This window comes from Chanodichthys erythropterus, chromosome 9 (assembly GCF_024489055.1).
Source record: "Chanodichthys erythropterus isolate Z2021 chromosome 9, ASM2448905v1, whole genome shotgun sequence".
Taxonomy (NCBI): Eukaryota; Metazoa; Chordata; class Actinopteri; order Cypriniformes; family Xenocyprididae; genus Chanodichthys; species Chanodichthys erythropterus.
Window position 1 is genome coordinate 8,234,278 of NC_090229.1, and position 22,953 is coordinate 8,257,230.

The 22,953-nt window shown below is 38.0% G+C and overlaps 1 protein-coding gene across 1 annotated transcript in view; it reads right to left on the minus strand.

Moving 5' to 3' along the window:
- Nucleotides 1-22,953, minus strand: part of plxna3 (plexin A3) — a 196,917-nt gene that overhangs the window by 47,697 nt on the left and 126,267 nt on the right. Inside the window, exon 10 of the mRNA XM_067394453.1 lies at nucleotides 11,290-11,490. Coding sequence (XP_067250554.1) covers nucleotides 11,290-11,490 — 201 coding nt within the window. The remainder of the gene's footprint in view (nucleotides 1-11,289; nucleotides 11,491-22,953) is intronic.

The following is a 22,953-nucleotide window of genomic DNA, read 5'->3' on the forward strand; positions in this document are numbered from 1 at the left end:
ATGAAAATAATGTCATTTATTACCATTGAACTAAACCTTGCGCTAGCTACTAAAAACATATTTGAAACAGTTCATGTGAGTTCAGTGGTTCTACCTTAATATTATAAAGTGACGAGAAAACTTTTTGCGTGCCAAAAAAACAACTTTTCAATGATATCTAGTAGGGGTGTGACGAGACGGGTATCTCACGAGATGAGACGAGACTCGAGATTGAGTTCACGAGACGAGACGAGACGAGATTTTTACACACTATTTTTAAGAAATCCTCAATGGCGAAATCTATGACTAGAAAAAATATTCTGCAGATGTATTTGAAATGTTTTAACTAATCATCTTATAATGAATGTCATTTCAGTTCTACTTTCTGAGTATGAATTATCATATGCAGTATAAGACAATACTCAAGCACTGTAAAAGGTTTTGCCACTAACTCAACTGACTGACTTCTTTTCTGTATGATTTCAGTCTCTTCAGACCTCACTGTACATGATTTATGAGCTTCTACAACTTTTGACCTCCTAACTGAACTCATTTCCACAAACTGATCATAGAAATAAAAACAGTATAAATAAAAATGGTAACACTCTACAATAAGGTCTCATTTATTACCATTAATGTATTAACCAACATCAACTAACTATGAGTAATATATGTGTCATTTTTTATATATGTGCTATTTATATTAGTTAATAAAAATAGTCATTCATTGTTAGTTCATGATAGTTCACAGTGCATTAACTAATGTTAACAAATGAAACCTTAATGTTTGCTTAATAAGATTAAGAGAAAACTCATTCATTTTTTATGGTAACACTTTACAAAAGTGCAACCATAATCACACTCTCTAAATATTCAAAGTGCAAACAAAACCAAATTTTTCTTTGATACAGAGCTAAGAGATGGTTACAACTACACAGCCCAGCTTAAAATAGCTTTCATATTGAGATATATTTGCATTCATCAGGGAGCCGCTTTCAACATTTGAATGTGCGCTCGCGTTTACTTTCACTTTCAGCGATCGCGCGTAACTCTGTGAATATGGAGCAGCGGCGACCATTATCCAACTGAATTAAATGTTTTTTATTTAAATACAAAGCAAAATGACAGTGGAGGCGTAATGTAAACGAAGCGGTGGCATATTCTTTCCTAATCATCCTAACACTTTGTCATAGCAACATCACGAGAAATCTCGTCACACCCCTAATATCTAGTGATGGGGGATTTCAAAACACTGCTTTGAATCTTTTGTCAGGTGATTCCAGGAGTTTGGCATTTTGACACAATCCAAATCACTGATTGGAAACAAAAGATTCAAAGCAGTGTTTTGAAATCGGCCATCACTAGATATCGTTAAAGTCATTATTTTGTTTTTTTGGTGAACAAAAAGTTCTGGTCGCTTTATAATATTAAGATTGAACCACTGTAGTCACATTAACTGTTTTAAATATGTTTTGAGTACCTTTCTGGATCTTTAGAAGATCAATGGCATTGCTGTCTATAGAGGCCTCACTGAGACATCGGATTTCATCAAAAATAACTTAATTTGTAGCCTGGTAATACCAGACTCTGCTACTTCACTTTGCTTCGTAGACAGAGTCTGGAATGGCATAATAGAGAAGTGTTTTCTCTCTCGCTAGGGGGCGCTTGTCTGAAGTTTAAAATCATTGGTTACCCGTAAGCCAATCAGATACGTTTAGTTATGACGTATGTTATGCGCCTGTACAGCCGCATCGAAGCACAGACATCATGCATCGAACTCAAATCTATGATTGAACTTCCACTGTAAACCTGTTGTAAACACATGATAAAACAAATGTTTATCAAACACTCTTCTTGTTCTGGCTTCAGTTTGAAAAAGAGTTGAATGTTCTCCATAACAGAGCGAATTGCATCCCGTGTCTCGTTTCCCATTTCCGCGGTCGTTTCGGTTTTCGATTTCTCTAACCTACAATGTAAAACTCGGCGCTTAGCATCTACGTCACGGCTCTCAGCCCGCCCTCTGTTCGTTGATTGGCCCGGCTGTTTCCAGACCGGTGGCAAACAAAGCTCTGACGCTGTCTCAGACTGAGTACAGAAGCGAAATGAAATTGAGTGGAAGTAGGAAGTCTGACGTAGTCTGGCTACTTAATTTGTGTTCCGAAGATGAATGAAGGCCTTACGGGTGTAGAAGGAAATGAGGATGAGTACCAAATGACATTATTTTCATTTTTGGGTGAACTAACCCTTTACATGTTTGAACACAATCACATTGGTTGACTAGCTCATGTATTGGACCTTTCGGTCACCAGCTCTGAACTTTTGTTACTATCCCATACACACCATGACTACACAATCACTGATTCATTTATTAGCTAGTACAATTTGCATTTAGTTCATTATTGCAACCCTTAGCTTTCTCACTACTTGACTTGCTGAGTACAGTAAAATCCATTGTAATGTATGTGATGTGGATGCTACACAATAGCAGCATTGTGAGATACTGAAAAGGCAGCTGTCTGAATTTTAGGGCGAGGCAGGAACGGGAAACAGCCGAGAAATTAGGGAGAATGCAGGACCAGGGAGAATGCAGGACCAGTTAACTTGATTTTTGTCAAAAATAATGACCCCTCAATTCCAGTGCGAGACGTGCCCTAAGGGAGACCACTTACATCAAGATAAGAGCAGATTAACTAGCTGTAATACAACACCAGCAACTTGTGTGCCTTTGTCTTCAGCGCTGTGAGGGCTCTTCAACATCAATAAAACTGCTATGATTTTCACAGGTATGGAACGTCAGCAACTGTTAATATTCCACACTAGCATGCTACAACAAAAGTAGCTATAAAAAGTGCATTTTGTATTCAGAATAAAGAATTGTGTATTAGTAAATATGGTTGAAAACATAAGGAATAAATTCACACCAATGATATTTATAAAAGGAATAAAACACCTGAAATACTATATATAAAAAATGATTGCAGCAAAAACATGATTGAGCACAAATATGAGGTTAAATTGAAGTTAAAAAAAGTATGACTGAGAGAACATAACAGACTGAATGACCTCTAAAACCTCATCCTTTTTCTATTTACTTCACCTATCAGTAAACAAACAGCTATATGATTACATTTCCTGAGTAGAGTTTAAAAAAAAAAAAAAAGCAGCTGAGCATTTCATACACATTCTCAGGTGATGTGTAAACAGAAGATGAAACTGATTGATTCAACGTCTCCCATCTGACGGCACTCACAATTTCATTAGCATGGACCCCACGGTCTCAAAGTCACCTGCCGCCGGCTCCCAGAAGACTAAGCTGTGCCATTCGCCTTGACGGCCATATTGATTGATTCTCGCTGCCTCGCGTGAAAGCACGAGAGAGAGGATACGTGCTGAGGTAGGGAGTGGCGGACAGACGATGACACTCTCCTGGGAGTCAGTGTAATCTGTATCAGGTCTTCGCTGATGTTCGATTGCTATTCAGGAAAGATGCATGTCATGAGAGAGATTATGTGCTTTTTTCTTTACTGTGTCACTGGTAATCACACTATCAATTAATCTGTGCATGCCCAGACCAACACAGATAGCACAATGAGGTGAGAGACAAAGAGACTGAGAGATAAGAAACACAAGGGGGGATGGGACCCGATGAGGAGAAAGAGTGAGAATCTGAGGATTTGGTTTCCCATCTCAGTGAGGTAGAGACAAAGAACTCATCTAGAAACACCGCAGTCCAGAAAAACACACACAGATGCTTCTAACTATGCCATTCATAACACAAGTATGCTTTGCATTTTCATTATTGCTGAGAAACTAACACAATTCATTTTCCCTTTCAGATCAACTACTTTCATGGAGATAGTAGAATGGAAGTGTGCACGAGCCACAAAGTCAAAGTGAATACCTTTCTGTTTCTCACAATCATACTAGCCCTATGCAGTTCGCAAACCACAACAAGTGTAACATGACTAGATTACTCCCATCATAATTAAAGATGCTGTCTGCGAACAATGTTGAGAAGACAAATACTAACAAAAACAATACCAGTTTGAATAAAAAAGCAAGCCTAGCATGACACTACTGTTAGGACAGCCATAGCATGTTGACATTGAGAAAAAGTAGCAAATTAATTACGTAGCATAAGTAATGTAATATTTGTAGAGGTAACTCAATGTAATGTGCAATAATTTTAAAAGTAACAATTATAACACCGTGCAATAATATGTAGTGTCCTATATATAGGGCCCTATTTTAACAATCCGAGTGCATTGTCTGAAGCGCATCCACTTTTGTTAGTTTAACAACAGAAAAAATGGGTGTGTCCAAAAGGGTGGTACCTAGTCTCTTAATGAGTCATGGGTGTGTTTTGGGTGTAACATACAATAATCCAATCAGAGTGTCATGTCCCATTCACTTTAAAAGCCAGTTGTGCTTGCACCATGGCGGATTGCTATTTACATGGTGGAATACAGACACCCTCAACCTGACTGATCAGTTTAAATACATGTGCGCATTGCCACGATTGTTCAAATAATTAGCCAATTTCATTGGTCCCACTTTATATTAAGTGGCCTTAACTACTATGTACTTAACTACTATGTATCTACATTGTACTTATATTTGAAAAACACCTGCATGTTATTACATCTGTAATTAATTTCTGTAATTACATTCATAATTACACTGTTGTCCCATCCCTTACCCCTTACCCCTACTCTTAAACCTACCCATACCACCAAAGCTTTCCCTAACCTTACCCGTATCCCACCTTGATAGCAGCAAAAGTGTTTTGCAATTAAATATGAACCCAATAAGTACATTGTACTTATTTTTTTATGTAAGTACATAGTATTTATGGCCACTTAATATAAAGTGGGACCATTTCATTTGTCATTACTGCAAATTGGTAATTCTGATACATCCAATGACTATCCATTATGACATGTAGGCATTTTTATCTTTATGTAGACAATAATAATATTTTACAATGTCATCCTTTTATTTTTAATATTTGGCATGTTTGGGTGCTGCTGCGCGTCCCTGTGTGTGTAACAAGCAAATTGTACGCTTGCTGTGCACCCGCATAGAGGCACATATTACTAACGCACCCTTTAAATAACAAAAACTATTATTTTGACTTTAGATCAGGTTTTTGTTGGTTAATGGCGCAGTTGTTTTCAATTGCCTCAAAATAGCAACACACCGACAATGCACCTGAACACACCTCTTTTCAGACCAGCACGCCCATGGGCGGACAGATGGCCTCGAGTGCATTTGCTTTTTAAACAAAATGGCGCCGGACGTGAAAATGATAACTGTTGGGCTGAAACTAGCAAAAAACACTTGCGTTGCGCCTGCCGTCACATTGCGCCAGGTGTATGATAGGGCCTGTAGAGTTCATACAGATGCTTCAAAATTAAATTACAGGATTTTTATGGAAATTAAGCACTTTTTTTCCCCAAACAAATTCTTTATCTCTTAATTTCTTAAAAAAAGTTACAAATAAAGCAATAAAATAAAAATCAACATTTCTTTATTTTTATTAAATAAAATTAGACAGTGAAAAATTAAATAAAATGTGTTAACTCACCCCATTCATCAAACAAATTCTAAATTGCTTAATGTCAAATTTCTAAAAAAAATTAAATAAAAATAAAACAAAATGAATACAATTTCTTAATTTTAAATGTAATAAAAAAATAAATACAATAAAATTAAATACAAATATTTTATTATTTTATTTCACATTTTCATAACTATAAACTTGGTTGTACTTGCGTGTACAGCAAATACAAAGCGGTAAAAATGTACCTGGCTCAAAATAAGCACTGGCCAAGTGCCAAATGAGAGTAAAAAAAAAAAAAAAAAAATAGTAAATAAGAACAGTAGCATTACTTGCTTGAAGCAGGGAACTTTAAGCAACTCTTGATGAAGGAAAAAAGTACAGTTAAACTTTATTTAAAGGTGATGTAGTTTCATTATATTTACTCAAATAAGTACTGAGGAATATTAATTAACTACATGTACTTACTATAGAGATACGGTTAGGGTTAGTTACAAGTAATTATGCATAATTTACTGTTATTACTATAGTAAGTACATGTAATAACATGTAACTACATCACATTAAAATAAAGTGCTGCCAAAAGTACTTTTTCCAGTATTTTAATAAAAAAAACACTTTATGTAATGCCCTACCATTCACTATAAAGCCTCTTACATGTAAAAAACGTTGCTAGTCATTTACAAATCAATTTGTGTCACATGTGCAACAGTTTACAGTCAGTGTGTACATGCAAATTATCGCATCGCACCTAGTTATAACACAGGATGTTATGCTGTGAATTTGTTGGTTTCGCAATACTTTATAAATAAAAGATCTGCACAGAAATCCCCATGTCAATATTCATCTGCGATAAGTAAATAAAAAAACCTGTTGCCCTCCATATAGTCAATATGCACCAGAATCATCCCTGACAGGCGGCCGGAGAACTCACTTTGCATCTAAATGCCTTCAGGTCCGAGGCTGTGTTTAGACTGCACAAGTCGCTACGTTTCAATTCCAATTTAAATGCATAGCGCTGTCGGAGACAGCAGCGCGGGTCACAGACAGGGAGACTGATGAACAGGAGGAGATGAGTCAAAACAGATGGAAGGACAACAGTTGCACCGGGGTCCTGCGAGGAGACCTTCGAACCGAGAATGGCAGCTTGTGCAATTCCTGGAAAGAAAGACAATCAATCCAGTAGCGGGCGTGTGCGCTACGTATGCGATCCTCATTATTAAATTGCAACGGGACATCAATTGTCTTGTCGCAGGGTTCGGGCTAGTGGATTGACCTTTGGTCCCGTCAGGGCACAGAGGTCAAAGGGCACACACTCCACCTCCAGCATGGCAAATCGGGTTCACCGCATTCCTTTTCACTGGGTCACACTGTCGTGCCAAATTATGAGGCACGTCCAGCGCCTAGCTAATTATCTTACAAGATTCCCTGAGGTTACTGTGACAACCAGATGGGTCACAGACGGCCTGTGCCTCCTGCATATGAAAGCGAAAGGGAGGACAGAGAGAGAGAAACATTCTCAATGTCAACATCTTGACATGCTCCATTTTTCACTGGGATTGAGAAAACAACAGTTTCAGCGTTATAAATTGATGTCTTTGCCGATTTACCCGGATAAAGATTCGTATATTTTATGATCAGCGATTCAGTGAGAAGTCACCTTGGCTTTCTCGGCACACTTCAGACAAATTCATCACCACCTCTTTGCCCTACAAGAGACGATTTGAAGCTCATGCTAATTTTTTAAATGGAAAAATAATGTCACAAGGCCAAATATAATGAGAGAAAACAATGCATCTGTTTGTATGACAATTATTCAAATGCCATCTGGGGTGAGGCTACGCTTGGAAAAATACGCTGATTAATAAATGACATTGTTGCCATTTAGGATACATTGAAAGGAATAGTTCACTCAAAAATAACAATTCTGTCATTATTTTCTCACCCTCATGTCATTCCAAACCCGTACGCTGTTCATTTTCAGCTCATCACAGATAGATATTTTCCATTTAACTGCTGTTCATAGGAATTCTAAGCTCTAAAAAATACTATAAAGCACCATCAAAAGAAGTCCATATGACCTGTGGACTACAAGTGTTCTGAAGCTTTGGGTGATAAACAGATGCAAATGTAAGTCTTTGGTTATTGACAAACAAATATGGCGCAGGTTGGGATTAACTTTCTAATTTGCCCATTCAAGTTGTGAATTTAATTTATGCAAGTAATTAGAATATCAGAGAGAAAAAAAAAAGCATTTCCATCCCAAGTGTTGAAGAGAAGAGATTTAATTCTGGCATGCAAAATGGAAATTAAAGAAAGTGAATATGCTAATGAATGTTTTGAAAAGCAAATTTTGGAAACTGCTTTTATATTTTTTAAGTTCCCATCCTGAATGTAATAGTAAAAAAAAAAAAGTAAAAAAAAAAAAAAAAAAATAATAATAATAATAATATATATATTATATATATATATTAATATATATTAAAATTTCATTTATTCCTGTCATAGCATCATTACTCCAGTCTTGTGATCTTTCAGAAATCATTCTAATATGCTAATTTGCTGCTCAAGAAACATTTATTATTATTATCAATGTTGAAAACAGTTGAAGTTGTCTTTCATCACTGTTTTTATTGTGTTCTTATCATTCGTATGCATATTATAATTTTCATGGGGTTTGCTGGTTTACATTTGCTGTTTTATCTGAGTGGACATGGCCTTAAAGAAAGCAAGAACCTGTAGGGCTGCGCTCATTTTACAAACCCGATTCCAAAAAAAGTTGGGACACTGTACAAATTGTGAATAAAAAAGGAATGCAACAATTTACAAATCTCATAAACTTATATTTTATTCACAATAGAATATAGATAACAAATCAAATGTTGAAAGTGAGACATTTTGAAATGTCATGCCAAATATTGGCTCATTTTGGATTTCATGAGAGCTACACATTCCAAAAAAGTTGGGACAGGTAGCAGTAAGAGGCAGGAAAAGTTAAATGTACATATAAGGAACAGCTGGAGAACCAATTTGCAACTTATTAGGTCAACTGGCAACATGATTGGGTATAAAAAGAGCCTCTCAGAGTGGCAGTGTCTCTCAGAAGTCAAGATGGGCAGAGGATCACCAATGCCCCCAATGCTGCGGCAAAAAATAGTGGAGCAATATCAGAAAGGAGTTTCTAAGAGAAAAATTGCAAAGAGTTTGAAGTTATCTTCATCTACAGTGCATAATATCATCCAAAGATTCAGAGAATCTGGAACAATCTCTGTGCGTAAGGGTCAAGGCCGGAAAACCATACTGGATGTGATCTTTGGGCCCTTAGACGGCACTGCATCACATACAGGAAAGCTACTGTAATTGAAATCACAACATGGGCTCAGAAATACTTCCAGAAAACATTGCCGGTGAACACAATCCACCGTGCCATTCACCGTTGCCGGCTAAAACTCTATAGGTAAAAAAAAAAGCCATATCTAAACATGATCCAGAAGCGCAGGTGCTTTCTCTGGGCCAAGGCTCATTTAAAATGGACTGTGGCAAAGTATAAAACTGTTCTGTGGTCAAATTAATCAAAATTTGAAGTTCTTTTTTGGAAAACTGGGACGCCATGTCATCCGGACTAAAGAGGACAAGGACAACCCAAGTTGTTATCAGTGCTCCGTTCAGAAGCCTGCATCTCTGATGGTATGGGGTTGCATGAGTGCATGTGGCATGGGCAGCTTACACATCTGGAAAGGCACCATCAATGCTGAAAGGTATATCCAAGTTCTAGAACAACATATGCTCCCATCCAGACGCCGTCTCTTTCAGGGAAGACCTTGCATTTTCCAACATGACAATGCCAGACCACATACTGCATCAATTACAACATCATGGCTGCGTAGAAGAAGGATCCGGGTACTGAAATGGCCAGGCTGCAGTCCAGATCTTTCACCCATAGAAAACATTTGGTGCATCATAAAGAGGAAGATGCGACAAAGAAGACCTAAGACAGTTGAGCAACTAGAAGCCTGTATTAGACAAGAATGGGACAACATTCCTAATCCTAAACTTGAGCAACTTGTCTCCTCAGTCCCCAGATGTTTGCAGACTGTTATAAAAAGAAGAGGGGATGCCACACAGTGGTAAACATGGTCTTGTCCCAACTTTGAGATGTGTTGTTGCCATGAAATTTAAAATCAACTTATTTTTCCCTTATAATGATACATTTTCTCTGTTTAAACATTTGATATTTAATCTATGTTGTATTCTGAATAAAATATTGAAATTTGGAACTTCCACATCATTGCATTCTGATTTTATTCACAATTTGTACAGCGTCTAAACTTTTTTGGAATCGGGTTTGTAGGTAATTTATGGAAATGTTTGAGCAAATGTACGTTTTGGTTGAATCTGTCCTTTTTATTGCATTTACTGATGTTGTTTTTAATCGTATTATGTATTTATTAATCATATGGTGAGTTAATGTTCCACTTAGTAAGAGTGGGAAAGTTGTGTATGTATGATGGCTCTCTCTAGTAGCAAGGAACTAGTGGAAGGATTATGGTTTTAGTGTAAATCTGAACAAGGTTATTGTAGCGCTGCTTGAGCGCAGTAAAACTCCAGCCTCAATAGACTGTTTTTAATAATAAGCTTTGTTTTATTTACGCTCTTAACCATATTTATTTGCACACTGTGCACATCTGCTTGTAATAAACATCTTTTTGGACACGAGCATCATTCCTGTGTTTACATCTCGTGTGATTCTTCTTGTGACAGCACGGGTCCCTACACTTGAACTGCTTAATATTTTTTTGAGAAACCATTTCCCCCCCCCAGGATTCTTTGGTCAATAGATAGTTCAAAAGAACAGCATTTGATCTTAAATAGAAATAATTTGTAACAATGAAAACATCTTTACTGTCACAATTTAGTACATACTTGCTGAATAAATGTATTTCTGTCATGACAACTCTGGAGTGTTTGGCATGGTAATGGGTATGACAATGTTGGTATGTTTGGTCTTGGCGGAATAGATCTGCTAAGCTGCTGCTGTTTTTAATGCTGCTGCTGGTGTTGCTGCTGATGCAGAGCAAGTACAGGACTTGCTACTGCTAATACATACACGAAACGCTGCTGTGAGCAAGTAAGACATGCTGTTGCTCTACAATATAGCATACATGAATTACCTGTAGACGAGCTATACAGGTGGAGCTGGGGAAGGTGGAGGGTTTCTGAAAGCGTGCTGCACTACTAAGGCAAATGCTGCTCATGTATTTGAAGGTTGAGTATGCAAGCTCATTGGCTACTGAAACAGCAGGAACCAATCAGCTGTGTCCTATAGATAATGATGTGATTACGAGCAGGTTGAGTTAAAGGACCTATTAGCCTGTGTCATCTAGAGTTTCATGACAGAACTTTGTATTAGGCTACATTTAAAAAAAAAAAATGGGTGTGGGTGTGTGTGGATGGAAATCCGGATATTAACAAAAGGCTCTCGAGTCTCTAATAACCAAACATCATATTGGTATTTATAATGCTTGACATCAAGGTGAATAAATAATAATAAAACTGTTATTTTTATGTGAACTGTTCCTTTAAGAAATTCTGCTGATGCTAAAAAATATCAACTTGAACCCTCAGATTTAGCTACTGCTGTGAAGAAAATCCATTTTTCCTACATTAATAGCCACTATTCATCATTAGTTCATAAACTGAAGTGCAGTTTGTATGTGAAAGAGAGTCGTTGTCTTAGAAAGTGCTCTTACCGAAGTGTTCTGGCACTGGATGCAGGAGCTGTTGAATCGGACCGCGGGAATGCGCTGGACTTTGCCCTGGATGTTAAAGACGCACTCATAGTTCTTTTGTCCAGACTGAGGCTGGGGCAAGTTTCGAGCTCGCAATGTGATTGGCCGAACGATCCCCGCCGGTACCAGGATGTCGCTGCTGGGCAGAATTTGCGGGCAGCCCTGAAAATGACAAAAAAGACGATACATTATAACTCAGGCACAGAGCAAAGCACAAACAATCCTGACTCATAAATATCACAACCAATTCGACTTTCACTGACACTGATTCCAGTTTATTGAGCTTAAGAACAATAAATAATGTCTATTCGACTGAAACTTTGCCTACAAATGTAGCATTCAGTCGCGCACAAACGCGCCAGAGATGCTAGGAAAGAAAATTGAGGCCATTAGGGTGGGAAGAACTTAAAATCCAGCAATCTGAGGCTAAAAACCCTATTACACAGCAGTTGCATCCATCTCCAGTTTTACGAAGCGCGGTTCTCTCTGCAGATCACACTGATGAAGCGGTAAATGAATATCTTCCTTAGTCCTGCGTGGCAAGTCGTGCTCGAAGAGTCATTACGGTCTACTCTACCCGTAACCGATTGCAGCATTTATCAAAGACACTACTTTATATTGACGTGACTTCTGACGCACTGATGGAAAACTACATATCCTGAGATATATTAGCAGGTCAGAAACAACAGCACATGCAAAGCACAATCTGAAGAGGGAAACAAGGTTCATCAACCTTGATTGATGAATATCACTTATTGACGGGTGCAGAGAGATGTTGGTTGCAAAACAACTCTTCTTCACCCCAGTTGTGCATCCTAGGATATTCCGGACGATCTGTAATCTATTTAACACCGAACAATAATCAGGGTGGCAGTAAAAGCAATTTGCAGGCAGAGGGGCCATAAATCAGAGCGGCTAGCCGCCCAGCTCGCCGTCTGCCTGCGCCAAAAAGCAGCACGCTTAACAATGATGCAACTCTTTAACCCGGACCTCCATCAATCTGCACAGGTTTGCATATCAGTGCGACAATAAATCTCATTTTCATATTGGGTGTTTGTAAAGCAGGATTTACTCCCTGTGGAGGCACGAGGTGCGCACAGGTGGTGACTGCAGTGAGGAAGGATAGCGTGTCTTCATACTGCAAAATGAGTACGATGAATCACCTTTAGTTTTGCGGAAGATGACAGCGGTGAGCTAATGATAAATTACTCCAGACGACTGGCCTGTAAACAAATACACTGTCCACAGGCATCAGAAAGCGACTCTGATAAGACGAAACTCTGGTTGGGTGTGTTTAATGAGAAAACACACAGCTCAGTCACTGAAAATGGTTTCAGATGTCATGATACTCTGCTAAAATGTTATATGTGTGATATGTGTCTCAGAACCTCATAAAATCTTATGCAGACAGTCCCTATTACGCAATTTGTCTACTTTCCTAGCATTTAACATGTAAAGGACAGTACGTCAAATCTTAATATGCAGTAATTATGAATTTATACATGACAATTCTCTTTGGAGCAAGAGTAGGGTGAGAAGTTTCAGGTGTGCAGAGTGGTGGCACATCAGGGGAATCAGGAGATCCTGGCTGTGTGGTGTTGGTCTGGGTTTAGGTCAGGGACTGTGTGCTCTCATCTGATGTCTGTGAGGGACAAATCAGAAAATGTATTTTTCTAAGTGTCCCTCAGGTATTTCCACTTTTTTACGCCATTTTTCTACTGAAATTTGTATAAACAAAAAGATTAGAGATTTTGAGAAATAACTAAAAACAATGCGAAACTCTTAATATATATAGTAATGTATAGGCTATTAAAAAATTAGCTTTTAGCAAGCTACACTACTGTTGATCCCGCCCCCCACCGATCAGCTGTCTAGAAAACTGCCGCTTACCTGAAAGAGCCATCGCCAATTAAATATTCCTCCAAGCATTGTTTTTTAAATTAACTTTGCGGTATTCCGGGGATGTCGTTTGGTATAGGCTCATATGTTTGGAGACCAGCAATATCAATTTTTCATCCATTTTGATCCGTTCTCTTCTTGTTTATATCATTGCACAGCAAGAATATTGTGACAGTTGGTCGGTGTAGTATTTGTCCTGCTCGCCCTCCACTCTGATTGGAGGGCTGGCTAAAAAGTGACAGCAATGAGTGCAGCGTTTTACTCAAAGTTGAACATTCTTCAACTCAAGACGACCAGTAAAAAAAAAAAGCCAAACGCATCGTTACGTTCCTGGCATTTAAAAAATGCAGCGCTCCCATTGAAAACAATTTGAAAAGTACACTAACCACTGGAAAAAATGCTTTGGCAGACACATGGCCTTAGGTCTAAGGAAGATGACAGCGGTGAGCTAAATGTTATATGTGTGATATGTGTCTCAGAACCTCATAAAATCTTATGCAGACAGTCCCTATTACGCAATTTGTCTACTTTCCTAGCATTTAACATGTAAAGGACAGTACGTCAAATCTTAATATGCAGTAATTATGAATTTATACATGACAAATACCCAGATTACCTGATACTTATGCTAAGATTTTGAAGTATACATCAGATGGAAACTTTCCAGACACTTGCATACTTATGGAACATACTTTGAACAGTCAAGAAGTAAGTTCCTCATCAAATGCAATATATTTTGTAACAAAACACAAAATCAATTTCAAATTCAAATTCTAATGACACTTCAAACATCAAATAGTACATTGGAAGCTCACTGAAAGCAAAAAAATAAAATAAAGATCTTTGATATAGCATCATGAATGTAATTCAGAATTACTGGATTAGAACTGGATAAGATCATTTTGAAGGATGGATGGATGGATGGATGGATGGATGGATGGATGGATGGATGGATGGATGGATGGATGGACGGACGGACGGATGAACTGATGGATGGATGGATGGATGGATGGATGAGTGGATGGATGGATGGATGGATGGATGGTGGATGGATGGATGGAAGAACGATAGACAGAATGACAAACAGATCAACAAATCACCATTTGAAAAACCATCAACTCCTGTTCTGCTGCTCATTTGAGTAAATTACACAACAATCTCTTTAAAAGTTCTGAAGTACCTCCACAAGAGGCTGATTCAAGGTGTTGAAAACAAGGGGGACAAATTACAACTCATGGAGGAGCGCTAACAGATTGCAGTCATAGATATTTAGCACAGGTGATTCTGTTAATGGACTATAATGGGCTTTTCATCAAGTTTTTGCCGTTTAGAATCGGGGTGCAGCTGCTCCATCATGTGCGTGCACTCAAAAGTTTTAATACATGACATCATTAGTTTGATCCAAAACCACCATTTGCAAAATATTTTTTTAAGCTCTCCTGATAATTCCTCCAACCATAACTAATAAACTCACGCTATAATATGAAACCAAAGCAGCATGTTTCAAATGCAATTAATAGAGAATCTGTCTGTCTGGCTATCTATATATCTATCTGTCAGTCATCTGTCTATCACCTATCTGTCTGTCTCTATCTGGCAGAAAAGAGGTACCTTCTCCAACCCTACCCAGGAAAATAACTTGACAGAGAGAAGCGTGTGTTTAATTACCATCTTTCTCATGCCAGGAGGATGGTGGAGTGCACATTTGGGATCCTTGCTGCCCAATGGAGACTCTACCACAGAGTACTTGGTGTCTCACCAAAAGTGGCAGATGCAATGCTGAAGGCCACTTGCATCCTTCACAATTTCCTAGGCTATGAGTATGCTGATGTAGAGGAAGGATGTTGTGCCCCCCTGCCATCGGAGCCACAGTTTGACATGCAGCCCATCCAGCGAGTAGGCAGCAACAATGCCTCTAGGGAAGCACTAGAAATTAGGCAAAGATACACCATCTACTTCTCTCCAGCAGGTGAAGTTGCATGGCAGAATTCTGTCATCTAATGCCTCATAATGACTCCCACCACCAATTGTATCAAAAAGGGCTCTTTTAAGAGCCACCCATAATCATAGAAAAGAAGTATATTTCCTTTCACTAATAAGCTACACACTACTACTAAAATAAAATAATGGTCTAAATCAAAAGAGGAGAATAAATTTCTGGGAAAGATGAATGCTTTTAATAATTCATTTAATGACCAATTTTCATGTACAGATTCATAAATCAAACAGTCATATAAAAAATAATTATAAAAAAATAAAGTTATTGCTTGTTACAAATGTATTAATTTGCTGTCTCCTTTCAAAGGGAATTTTTGGTAACATCTTAAGTTTAGGTCTTGAGTAGGATTAAGAATGTAGAATAAAATCATGCACAATAAGGCTTTAATAAGTGCTTAATAATTACTAATAAACAGCCAATATTCTAGTAATTTGCATGCTAATAGTTAAAAGAGCCTAAAATAAAGTGTTACAAATTTTTGTGTGTGTGTCTGTATGTATGCTTCTATGTAGGTTTTTTTTTTTTTTTTTTTACTGATTGTTAAATTCTGCTTCATGTAAAATCTGTTGGAATTTAATTTTAACCTCAGATTGAGTGCGTGGCGGAAGGCGTCTCAAAGCCCCAACTAAACTTAAAAGAAAATGCACTTCTTCATCTGGCTTGTTAGAGTGCTGATAGTCAGTCATCTCTGACTCAGTCCTTCTCTTTGGAGCAAGAGTAGGGTGAGAAGTTTCAGGTGTGCAGAGTGGTGGCACATCAGGGGAATCAGGAGATCCTGGCTGTGTGGTGTTGGTCTGGGTTTGGGTCAGGGACTGTGTGCTCTCATCTGATGTCTGTGAGGGACAAATCAGAAAATGTATTTTTCTAAGTGTCCCTCAGGTATTTCCACTTTTTTACGCCATTTTTCTACTGAAATTTGTATAAACAAAAAGATTAGAGATTTTGAGAAATAACTAAAAACAATGCGAAAACTCTTAATATATATAGTAATGTATAGGCTATTAAAAAATTAGCTTTTAGCAAGCTACACTACTGTTGATCCCGCCCCCAACCGATCTGTCTAGAAAACTGCCGCAAAAGAAAGAGCCATCGCCAATGAAATATTCCTCCAAGCATTGTTTTTTTTAAATTAACTTTGCGGTATTCCGGGGATGTCATCTGGTATAGGCACATATGTTCGGAGACCAGCAATATCAATTTTTCATCCATTTTGATCCGTTCTCTTCTTGTTTATATCATTGCACAGCAAGAATATTGTGACAGTTGGTCGGTGTAGTATTTGTCCTGCTCGCCCTCCACTCTGATTGGAGGGCTGGCTAAAAAGTGACAGCAATGAGTGCAGCGTTTTACTCAAAGTTGAACATTCTTCAACTCAAGACGACCAGTAAAAAAACGCCAAATGAATCGTTACATTCCTGGCATTTAAAAAAATGCAGCGCTCCCATTGAAAACAATTGGAAAAGTACACTAACCACTGGAAAAAATGCTTTGGCAGACACATGGCCTTAGTTCTGCAGAAGATGACATTGGTGAGCTAATGATAAATTACTCCAGACGACTGGCCTGTAAACAAATACACTGTCCACAGGCATCAGAAAGCGACTCTGATAAGACGAAACTCTGGTTGGGTGTGTTTAATGAGAAAACACACAGCTCAGTCACTGAAAATGGTTTAAGCTGTCATGATACTCTGCTAAAATGTTATACTTTGATACGTGGCTCAGAACCTCATAAAATCTTATGCAGACAGTCCCTATTACGCAATATGTCTACTTTCCTAGCATTTAACATGTAAAGAGCAGTAAGTCAAATCTTAATATGCAGTAATTATGAATTTATGCATGACAAATACCCAGATTACCTGATACTTATGCTAAGATTTTGAAGAATACATCAGATGGAAACTTTCCAGACACTTGCATACTTTGTCAGAAGTCAAGAAGTAAGTTCCTCATCAAATGCAATATATTTTGTAACAATACACAAATTCAGCTAATGACACTTCAAACATCAAATAGTACATTGGAAGCTCACTGAAAGCAAAAAAAAAAACATTATATTTGATATAGCATCATGAATGTAATTCAGAATGACATTTTACAATTACTGGATTAGAACTGGATAAGGATGGATGGATGGGTTAATGGATGGATGGGTTAATGGATGGATGGATGGATAGATGGATGGTGGATGGATGGACTGATGGGTGGATGGATGGGTGGATGGATGGATGGGTGGATGGATGGGTGGATGGATGGATGGGTGGATGGATGGGTGGATGGATGGGTGGATGGATGGATGGGTGGGTGGATGGGTGGGTGGGTGGATGGATGAATGGATGGATGGTGGATGGGTGGATGGATGGATGGATGGATGGATGGATGGGTGGATGGATGAGTGAGTGGATGGACTGATGGATGGATGGGTGGATGGATGGGTGGATGGACAGATGGATGGGTGAGTGGATGGATGAATGGATGGATGGATGGATGGATGGATGGGTGGATGGATGGATGGATGGATGAGTGAGTGGATGGGTGGATGGATGGATGGTGGATGGATGGATGGATGAATGGATGGGTGGGTGGATGGATGGATGGTGGATGGATGGATGGGTAGATGAAAGAACGATAGAATGACAGACAGATCAATGAATCACCATTTGAAAAACCATCAACTCCTGTTCTGCTGCTCATTTGAGTAAATTACACAACAATCTCTTAAAAGTTCTGAAGTACCTCCACAAGAGGCTGATTCAAGGTGTTGAAAACAAGGGGGACAAATTACAACTCATGGAGGAGCGCTAACAGATTGCAGTCATAGATATTTAGCACAGGTGATTCTGCTAATGGACTATAATGGGCTTTTCATCAAGTTTTTGCCATTTAGAATCGGGGTGCAGCTGCTCCATCATGTGCGTGCACTCAAAAGTTTTAGTACATGACATCATTAGTTTGATCCAAAACCACCATTTGCAAAATATTTTTTTAAGCTCTCCTGATAATTCCTCCAACCATAACTAATAAACTCACGCTATAATATGAAACCAAAGCAGCATGTTTCAAATGCAATTAGAGAAAAACAAAACAAAATCTGTCCGTTTGTCTGTCCATCTATCTATCTAGTTCTCTCAAGTTATCTAAATCAACTACCTATCCATCCATAGTTTTACAACATAACTTCCTTTAAAGATCATAATAGTTTGGCCAGTTATTTTTGTTTTCTGCTAAGACTAATGTCAATTAAAAACCTCCCCCATCTTTTCTCTTAACAAACCTGTTAACAACATCCATTGCCTGTGTATGTGCTTCTCAAATTAAAGGCAACTGCACCCTGAAGACATTTCCTGCCCCTTCCCTCTTAATGTCAGTTTGCTTGTTCTCATTAACAAGCTCCAATCACTACTTAATTATGAATTAAACAAGCCAAGAATGGAGTGTTTGCTGAACGTGGCTTAAAGGTTAGAGATAAGCTGAAGAGCTTGTTAACTAAGGAGCGGGGAGGTAATGTCAGCGTTTACTAGTACATAACTCATCACGCCGGGATGTAGTTCTGACTAATTTGTCTGATTGGACGAGCCACATCAATTGAATTCTATATTAATGTGCCATGTTGCCATGGTGGCCCATGCAAACAGCCTACGTTTAGGCTAATGAACTATATTACACACAGAGGAATTGTTCATTATGATTAATACATTTCATTACTTACAGAACATCCGCATCTTTGCATAATGTTGTGGCTAAAACCCAATGACATGTGGTCACACTAGGCTGTAAACATGTAAATTATTACAGACCTTAAATGAATATCAACAACAGGAGATGTCATGCTTGTTGTTTTAAATGATATAATTAAAAATGTAATGTAATGTGCACATTCTGTTATGTTCTGTTTTGGTTGGGTTTAATTGTGTAAGTTCTGTTTTCCCTGTTCCATGTGTGACCCAGTTTCCTAGTGTGTGCACTTAATTCATGATTCAGTTCACCTGTTTTCCGATTAATTAACTCACTACTTCCTTCATTTAGGCCCTGTCCACACTAAAGAATTTAAAACCACAGCTTTTTCAATGTGGTTTGGCTGTTCATCCTCATGCAAACATGGAATCAAGTCACTGAAACCAAACCTTTTTGAAAACTATCTTTAAGAAATAAGTTTATTTTTGTCTGCTATTTTTTTAATGTTTCAAGCACAATCTTCTAAATTTGTGATGCTTGTGCATAAAATAAAATTCACAATTAGTCTTAAAGGGTTAGTTCACCCAAAAATGAAAATTCTGTCATTTATTACTCACCCTCATGCCGTTCCACACCCGTAAGACCTTCGTTAATCTTCGGAACACAAATTAAGATATTTTAGTTGAAATCCGATGGCTCAGTGAGGCCTCCATAGGGAGCAATGACATTTCCTCTCTCAAGATCCATAAAGGTACTAAAAACATATTCCAATCAGTTCATGTGAGTACAGTGGTTCAATATTATTATTATAAAGTGACGAGAGTATTTCTGGTGCGCCAAAAAAAAAAAGAAAAAAAAAAGACATATAGTGATGGCCGATTTCAAAATACTGCTTCAGGAAGCTTCGGACCATAATGAATCAGTGTGTTCGAATCAGCAGTTTGGAGCGCCAAAGTCACGTGATTTCAGCAGTTTGCCACTTTGACACACGACCCGAATCATGATTCGACACAGAAGAATCATAACACTCCGAAGCTTCCTGAAGCAGTGTTTTGAAATCGGCCATCACTATGTAAGTCGCACCAAAAATATTCTCGTGGCTTTATAATATTAACATTGAACCACTGTACTCACATGAACTGATTTAAATATATTTTTAGTACATTAATGGATCTTGAGAGAGGAAATGTCATTGCTCCCTATGAAGGCCTCACTGAGCCATCGGATTTCAACAAAAAATATCTTAATTTGCGTTCCGAAGATTAATGAAGGTCTCATGAGGGTGAGTAATCAATGACACAATTTTCATTTTTGGGTGAACTAACCCTTTAAAAGTCTTCTCACCTCACACGATTTTGTACATACAGTATCTTACATAAATGTATTTTTTAAAAGATATTTTTATATTTATTGCACATAAAATTATTGCACAAAAAATTATGTTTTGCCGTGCTGTATTGAGCTATAAATTTGTAGCTTAGAGGTCCCCAAACTTATAAAATATAGTATGAGCGCACCTTTAAAATGAGGTAAACACTGTGCCGCGAGGTCTCTCGTGTCATATTGCTTTAGCGAACAGGAGGCTGTATCCATGCACTACAAAAACCACATATTGTCAAATAAAGTCACTTTGTGTTTCATTTAGAGTGATTGCCCCATTCGGCTTTCAAGTAAGGTTCAGTGCCTTTGTGTGTGACATCATAATGCCACCGCCCGTGTTTTTATGCATCTACGCGGCAACAGTAACTGTATCCAGCCACCCGAGCAGCTGCTTGTTTCCCCAGTAGGGCTTTTCCCTCGCACTGATTAGCACCCCATTAGGAGAGGCCTGGCAGCTTACTGCCTGTTGACAGTCTCTCCATTAACCTTATTGTGCATATCCCGCTTATCACACAGCTAAGCACTTTTCTCCGTTGAAACATAAAAAGCCGGAGCGGGCGAGGGAGAAATTCACGCCACACATTCAGAAAAATCATGTACACACATACACACACACACACACAAAATGAACAAGGAATCCAATCTTTCACTGCAGGTCGGCGAGAGGAAAAAAACGAATTGTTGCTTACATATATAATTTCCTGAGCAGTCAGTTGCTCAGTCACTCACTCCGTTTTTCCATTCCTTCTACCCTGTTAATCCCATTTTCAGTCTTCATAAGCCATAATCCATGAAATATGCTCCCTTCCCTCAGTGCCGAGAAAAATAAATTCAGTCTCCGGATCACTTGGGAGCTGTTCCAATTAAACGTTACATGATATTTTTTGACCTTATTCTTCAGCTAAGGCTGATTTCTTTAATGGCCTGTATAATCTGAGGAGTAGCGTGCGTGTGTTAAAGTTTCTAAAGCTCTGATTGGTTGATTGGAGCCGGATAATATTCTGAAAGTGCTTTATGAAGCCTGACTTGATAAGACACATATAACTACAAATTTTAGTCCATATGGAAGTGTCAGTTCACTGCAGAGGCTGAACTAATCATCTCCTCTACAGCATTGATGAAATACACATTCAAAAATGTGATTTGGTGCAGTGGTCTAGCGTTTGGGTGCTGAGCTGTAGCAATCAAACAATACCATGGTACATAAATACGGAAATCAAACAATAACATTGGTTTCTGTCAAGGACAAATAAGGATGTCCAAAATGAGGATAAAGAAAAAAATCTTAAAGTTTAAAGGCCTCCTTGATTATGATTTCACTTTTTTAACTTTAGTTAGTGTGTAATGTTGCTGTTTGAGCATAAACAACATCTGCAAAGTTACGACGCTCAAAGTTCAATGCAAAGGGAGATATTTTCTTTTACAGGACTACAACAAAAGGCTGGTAGGGACTACAACAAGATTTTTCCCGGGCTGGTGACATCACAAACCCCCAAATTTACATAAACCCTGCCCCCAAAAACATGCAACAAAGGGAGTGAGGCCATGTTTTGCTGCTTTAGAGAAGAGGAAGAGTTGTTGTAGTAGAGTGTTGTTGTCATGCACATTTTAGGCCGGACTGCTTCACAAACGAGGGTCAATTCAACACTGGATTTGCACAAAAGATTGAATCAACTCCACATCAACTACATACATTTATCCACTAACCATTCAGAAACGTCCAGTTTCATTCTAAAAGTTGTAACTTCTTCCTGAGTCTCTCCATCAGTGTCGACTCCGGTTTGAACAATGTAACGGCTGAACACCGTTACTGACAATCCTCATTTTGGATGCGTGAGATTCTCCAGCTTTGTTGTTGTTGAGCAACCGAAGAGCGAGCTGTTAAAGCTCCGCCCTCTTTTGGAAAGGGGGCTGGAAGCAGCAGCTCATTTGCATTTAAAGGGACACACACAAAAACAGCATGTTTTTGCTCACACTCAAATAGGAGCAAATTTGATCTGTGGGGTATTTAAAGCTGAAACTTCACAGACTCATTCTGGGGACAACAGAGACTTATATTACATCTTGTATAAGGGGCATAATACACTTTCTACACTTCACGTTTGTAGAAATGTACAGTATATGTACCATTTAAAAAAAAAAATCTAACAAATATTTTAACACAAAACTGTTCAATATGTACATAATAAACAGTATAATTAATCAATATATAAATATCATCAAAAAATTCTTAAAATGCCCCCAAAATATGAAAATGAACATTGAAACAGATATTGAATTGATGTTCATTGTAAAAGAGGCATTTTGAATTGAAAGGGGATTTAACAAAAGTAAATTAATTTGCATTTTATTACATAGATATACTGTATATATAATATTGTTAGACACAAATAGCAGACCATTAGGCGATCGGGGGAAACACATCTTTGTACAATTAAAGTGTAATAAATAAATAAATAATTGTTATTTATTGTTAATAATTAATTGTTTTATTCACACACAATTAATTTACACACACTAACTATATATATTGAAACTAAATATATCACAAAATATTATGGGATTGTGAATTCCTCAATCTTTTGACAGCTTTCGTTTTATTTCATCTGTCGCCTGAGGCTGTTTACTTGTTGCCCAAGATATCGATTTAGTATTGATATCGAGATACCA